The sequence below is a fragment of the Fulmarus glacialis genome, unplaced genomic scaffold (genome assembly GCF_000690835.1).
Source record: "Fulmarus glacialis isolate BGI_N327 unplaced genomic scaffold, ASM69083v1 scaffold2327, whole genome shotgun sequence".
Taxonomy (NCBI): domain Eukaryota; kingdom Metazoa; phylum Chordata; class Aves; order Procellariiformes; family Procellariidae; genus Fulmarus; species Fulmarus glacialis.
This window is the reverse complement of record NW_009222384.1, coordinates 1-6,453: the sequence shown is the minus strand read 5'-3', so window position 1 is coordinate 6,453 and position 6,453 is coordinate 1. Positions and strand designations below refer to the sequence as shown.

General features: G+C 41.1%; 1 protein-coding gene across 1 annotated transcript; it reads right to left on the bottom strand.

Moving 5' to 3' along the window:
- Positions 1-308: 308 nt before the first annotated feature.
- F2R (coagulation factor II (thrombin) receptor) lies at positions 309-1,504 on the bottom strand (the record flags this gene model as incomplete). The annotated part of the gene is made up of 1 exon (XM_009581416.1): positions 309-1,504. A coding segment is annotated over one exon (1,196 nt), but the record flags the coding sequence as incomplete, so codon positions are not given.
- Between the last annotated feature and the right edge of the window lie 4,949 nt (positions 1,505-6,453).

Here is a 6,453-nt window from a genome sequence, read left to right as displayed (position 1 = left end):
GATTTCATAAAACCCCTGCAATAAACTGAACTAACAATGCAAAGGATTTGTCTGAAAAAAGGAGTTTATTTGAAAAACACTCAAAACTATTATTAAGAGATTACTTTTCCCCTCTACATTAACCTATTTACATATACTATATATATACATATACAGAGTTACAATTTGAATTGTGCATTACTATAATGAATCCATAGAACTATGTATTATACAACAACTTGGTTTAAGGTTTTGCATTTCTTGGATACAATACAGTCTTTTTTTGTCTGAAATTGTCTAAAAATTAAGCATGTGTAAGAGACGTTATCTCAATGCATTGCTAGTAATTTCCTGTAGACACTGCTATTCACATTAGTAGAGCACGTAGCACTTCTACTAGTGGTAGACATTGACTGGCCACTGCTGTTACTACTGTTAGGATCGAAAGTCTCTTTACAATGGAAGAGACTGAAAAGTTGTCTCTGATACTGAGAAGAAGCATAGTAGTAAATAAAGGGGTCAATGCAACAGCTAATGCTGCTGATACAAACACAGAGTAGATAGGCAAAGTAGAGATACTCTAAGCTGTTGTCGTAAGAAAAATGGATATAATGAATTAATAGGAGGACATTTGTTGGTGCAAAGCAAATAACAAAAACAGAAAAAACAGCCACACACAAGAGCAAGGCACGTGTCTTCTTATTTTGTTCTGCAACAATGGTAGAAGAACTAAGACATCGAATGATACACACGTAACAGACAGTAGAAATTATAAATGGCACTACAAAAAACACAGAAGAGAAGATGGAGAAGAAGTGGAGGTAATAGCCGTGAAGTTCAGATTCTTTTAGCACATCATGGCAAGTAGTTATATTTAACTTGGGTATTTCCATCGTTTGCTCTCTGATGAGAAAAGGTATAACCCCGGTTATTGCTACAAGCCATATGATGAAACAAATCAGTGAGGCACGTGTTAATGTACGCCAGCCAAGAGACTGCATAGGATACACCACTGCTAAGAAGCGATCGAAGCTTATGCTCGTCATAAGCATTATTGAACAGTACATGTTACAGTAGAAGGCAGCAGTGATGAAACGGCACATTTGAGGTCCAAAAACCCAGTCATTTCCGGAAAAGTGATAAGCAATCTTAAAAGGAAGCACGCTTACAAACAAGACATCCGCAAGGGCCAAATTCAGCATGTATACTACAGCTGGCTTTTCAATTTTCATTTTTTTCAGAAACACCAGTATCGCTGTAATGTTCAGAGGGAGACTCAGCACAACCACTAAGGTGTAAACTGAAGGAACAAAACGCGTCAGCCACGGACTAGTGAGGTATCTTGCTGTTTGTACTGACACTGTTCGTTGTTCATGTAGGAACAATCCAGTCTGATTGGTGGCTCCTGATCCGACTTCTGAGTCATTTTCAGTATCGCCGTAAGTAGGTATAGGGTCATCCTGGTGACTTATGAAAGAGAGTACAAAACTTCTGACCTGCGGTATGCTGCCATTATATGGGAAGGCTGAAAAATAAGAAAGTATAAAGATTAATAAGCAAATGTTTACATACTATGGGGAAGCAAACTCACTCTTCAAAAAGGAAAGCTAAGATCATATTAGCAACACAAAATAATAAGGTTAATTCCTGATTCAAAGCACAGACTGCCCATAGATGTTAGTCCAGCCCTTTTTGCTTTAGCTCCTGCTAGAAGTTTGGTAAGATGTCCTTCTTTGCCTCATATCTCTTAGTTTGGAAGCTTTTTATGATAGGGACTCTATCTGTGCTTAAGGACCCAATCTCATCTATGTTCTCTTTGGGCTACTTTGACAGAAATACAACAGTAAATTTGCCACCCTTGAACTGTCTTTGCCAGACCCTTCATACAGTTTGTAAGAAACAAGGTGCTGGGATAAATACTGGTATTCATACACAAAATTCCCGTTAGAAGTACTCATCACCAAAGTAACAAAAAGTTAAAGTGTAATTAAAACATCAAACTACTGAGATATTTCTCTGTGCTCTGGAGACATCCTACTCACCTGACAGCCCCCATCAAGACAGATAGCAGAAGTCTGCATGTGGTTCTCAAGGCAGACGTGGACCTTTTGCTTTCATCAGACAGATAGCCACAGATTGCACTGAAACATTTCCCCAGTTCTACTTATGCTGCCCCACAGTGTGCATCGAGGACAGCATGTGTCCAGTGTGCCCTCGGGGCACTCCTGAAGCCTGCCACTAGTGTTCCCTCTATGGCAGGGTCTTCTAAAGCATGGTTCGGTGACCGTGGCTGAGAAAAAAAGTGTCAGAACAGAGTACCTCTGCTTTTTGAATGTAGCTGTAACAAATTAGGAATTTAGCGTTACAAAGTCTTGAATGCGTGGTATGGATTTATTTATCTAAAAAAAGCCCCACAAACAATCAAAAGAGCTACTTTAGACATTATTTCAGAAAAGTTGTTTGTAGGGAGACTTATTTTGGAAGACTGTAGTTTTCGGCTTTAACTTAATCTAGTTAGGTGTAGGATAATTCAAACATATTATGGGCAGACAGAAGTGACAGAGTTACTACTACTTAAATAATCATTCATCTACTTAGCTGTGCAACTGATCCTTTGTTGAATCGTAAACAACTGAAATAAAAATGAAGGTGTGTTTGCTTAAATCAGTGAGCTGAAAGTACAAAGGCATGATTCACCCGTGTAAGATGCTATTCATTAGAAGCAATTATTTGTTCAACAGTAATTCAAACCATTTTTTTATGCAGATGAGAACAAAAGCATCTGAAGGAGGCAGAGGGCAAAGAGAGGAGTGGTTGCAGCTTTAAGCAGGCAGTTACCTCCCTTTGTGCGCAGGCTGTGCGAGAAGGGCCCTGCCCAGCTTGAATTTTGGTGAAATTCAGACTTGAATGTGGGGGGAGATCGGAGGAGTGGTAGGGAAGCTTGGGGACTTTTTAAAGCTGCTGTATTCTATGTATCATGCTGTGTCACAGCAGCATTCTAGGGGCAGAAGGGACAAAAGAGGGGAAGTGTTTGAGATAATGATTTTTGTACGCAGAGTGGCTAGATTGCAACCTCTGCAGGCCAGAAAAAAGATGCTGGATGAGAATTTGAGTCTGGGAGCTTGTTGCACAGACTGCAGTGGGAACAATTTAGTACATATACTGAAACACAAATGCACGGAAGTAAGTGAGATTTCAGTATTTGCACAGAAGGGCACTAAACCAATTTATACAAGGGTCTATTCTGCCATCTAAAAGAGAACAGTAACAAAAGGCAAAACTATAGATCCTTAATCTTTAACCTTACATTAAAGGTTTAGTCCAAGCAGTTGGATGGCTCAAGGAGTCAGCTCCTAGTTCAGCAGTTCAGGAGCAGCACAAGTTATATTTAACACCTTTAACTTCAGCCTGTGGCCAATGTTCATCTGTTCGCCTGTGGCTGACATTGAAGAGTTAGGAGATTTCCAGTACTTAATGATCATTGCAATAGAAACCTGTCACAACTGACACCATTGGTATTCATCTCTTTTGGGAGGATCGTAATTATACTTGAATGAAAAAACAAAAATTTCTCATGCCCGGAGGCAAGTCTCCATGGTAAAAACATCAGTAAGAGTGACGAAAAAGCTTGAACAGCACCTCTGGTATCTCTAGTACTATCAAGTTTTATGAATTCAAGACTTTGAATGCTGTGAATATATATTTCTTCCACTGACATTTCTAAAATGGAAAATTTCTGAAATGGGAGACAATGACGATCCTAGTCCCCGAAGGTCTACGTGTCCTTCTTGCTTTCTTCACCACTGAAGAACAGTGTGAAGAACCAAGTGAAGAGGTGACATGGTTTCATGTGAGGAAGGCATGTTTTTTGGGAACTCGGATATAAATGGACTTGATGAAAGGGAGGGTAAACCTGTATCTGGAGTCAGGAACTGTATTACCAAGATGACCTCCGCATGACATGGTAACTGAGGTGATTCCAGCAAGCACCTCTCTCATCCCAGTATCCCTGAACTTTGAAGGGCTTCGCCTGTGCTGTCTCACCTGAGCTAGCAGTGCTGCAGGGAAGCCACAGAGGAAGCGCTGCAGTGCCTCACTTTTTGAGGACTAGCGAGCAAACCAGTCAGACCCACTGGCTGAGGTTAAGTCACTTAATGCGGAAGCGGTTGGTAACCTAACCCATTTCTTGTCAGTGACCCCTAACTTAGAACAGTATGAAAATATGCTAAAGGAAAAAAATGATGATTGGGCCAATTATCTTTTATCGACTACTGACCTTTGTCTTAGCTACTGCTTACAGTTACTCGAACATTGCTTTTAATTATATCCTGAATTCTCAGAGCTAACTTATTCACAACTTTCTTAGATGAAAGGATTTAGAGTCTGCATTACTCCATTATCAAACTTTTCTAAAAGTAGAATCCTATTACAATAATTCAGGACATTTCATAAATAATGGACTCAGTCCATAACTGTGCTCAGTCCATGTCTCCACCTTGAACTTAGATGACATGAGGTACTACTTGAAAGCCATCTCTATGGAAAAATGCAATGAGACCTCAAACTTGCTATTTCTTTGCCGCTTGATAATATAGAGGAAATTTAAACTTGATGAAATTCAATTTAATTTTAATTTAAAAGATTGATAGCCACACATCAGTTCTTTTCCTTTGCAAAGCTGCTTGTATGCTTGCATGACACAGCATCTGTGTATTACTAGAAAAAACAATCGTGCACTTCATGCTTTCTGAACGCAGGAAAGTCTGGGCAGGTTCAGACCTCAGCCAGCCACCTCGGCAGCACCTGGTCGGCTAATCTGCAACCCCCTAGCGCCAACCCGCTCCCAAGCCATTGCGTTTTCACCCACCCGCAGGAGCAGCACAGGTCATAAGGTGAGAACCGTGGATGTTGAAGGACCAAGGGAAAAGCGGGGGGAGAAGCCACAGGTGCAAGGGCAGAGCAGACCTGGGGATACAGCAGTGCACAGCCGATGGGAACTAAGTACATTTTGGTGGAAACAGGGAAGCTTATCTGGGACAGTGAGGAAAAGACATTATTACAGTGGGAGTGAGCACAAGGGGAGCAGAAAACACATTCAGATGGCCAGGCTTTATTAGTTCTACTGCACCTAAAGTAACTTGTATTGAATTTTTCTTTTCCTAGTGACGTAATACAGTAACTATTTCGATCATTATTTCCTAATGAAGCAGCAAATAAATAGGGTAATTTGGGGTGCTCTTTAACAAAGACTATAATTGCAATAGGCAGGAAAACAAGTTTGAATGTTTCCATAAACTAGAAGAATAGCATCCAACAGTACAATCTTTTTTCCAGCATTACATTGTAGTTTGTCTTTTACCCCTCTCACCCCTTTTCTTTGTAGGGACATTTTCCTTAGACTTCCAATAGGAACATGGTTGTGGTCTCTTCACTCCCACTTGTCCTTGTGCCAAAAAGTTGTTTAGCCAAAATTATTTGCCCTCTCTGATACTGCCCTCCCAGCATAATTACAAACACTAGCTCTGTCCCCTTTCAGCCTTCATTTTAGGAGTCAAAGTATACCACGCTCTGAAATTGCCCCTTAGCTGTTCCTCTAATAAGCCCTTTTCTGTACGGAGAGCTTGAACGGAGTCTTCCCGCAGACATCTCATGGGGCTAAGTTATTTGTACAGTGGTGCGAAGATCACTATGTGATTGGAAGAAATGTTAAACTGAATTTTACAGAAAAAATCGTTGCTAATCTCTAAATGCATAATCTTGCCCTTTCTACTGTTGTACCTCTACCAGAAACTGGGAGGTTACATGCATGCATGTCTTCTTTTACCTTCCTTCCCTCAGCATCTGCATTGTCAGACAAGCTCTGCGCTAGACGGATCCATGGTCTCACCAGTTATAGCACTGATGTTGCTATTAGTGCTATTTCTAATTGAATAACCATGAAGGTCATCTACTTGGGGTGGATATTCTGCACTATTTCATGTTGGCAGATCTTCCAGACTTTGCGCTACCTACAAATTCAGCTGGCAGTCTATCTTCTGAAGTTGTTAATGAAAGGCAATGCCAGTTTTTTAAGGAAGTCTACCAGCACGTCTCACCAGCCAGGTCACTTCTTTCCATCATAACTTGCTATTGCATGGCTGCCTCCTTAGCCATGGGACAACTGCAAACCATTCTTCACCATCAATAACCTTACCTGTGGCATTGCGTCCTTCTCAGATCTATGTATTTCAGAAAGAATTACAGTTTTCAAAAAGTACCTGTCTGGCGTTGTCTGACAGGCTAACTGTGTTTTAGCCTGTTCTCTTGGCCCTGCTATGAGAAAAAACCTAGAGCAGCGTTTCACGACGCCAAAGAAAACGCGATCCTAAGCTCCAGTTAAAACCTCAAAGCGGGACACCCTTGCCCGGGCTACGCGTGCGCTAACGCGTATTTCATTTCCCTTGCCGAGGGCAGCGCTTCGGCCCCGCTGCCAGG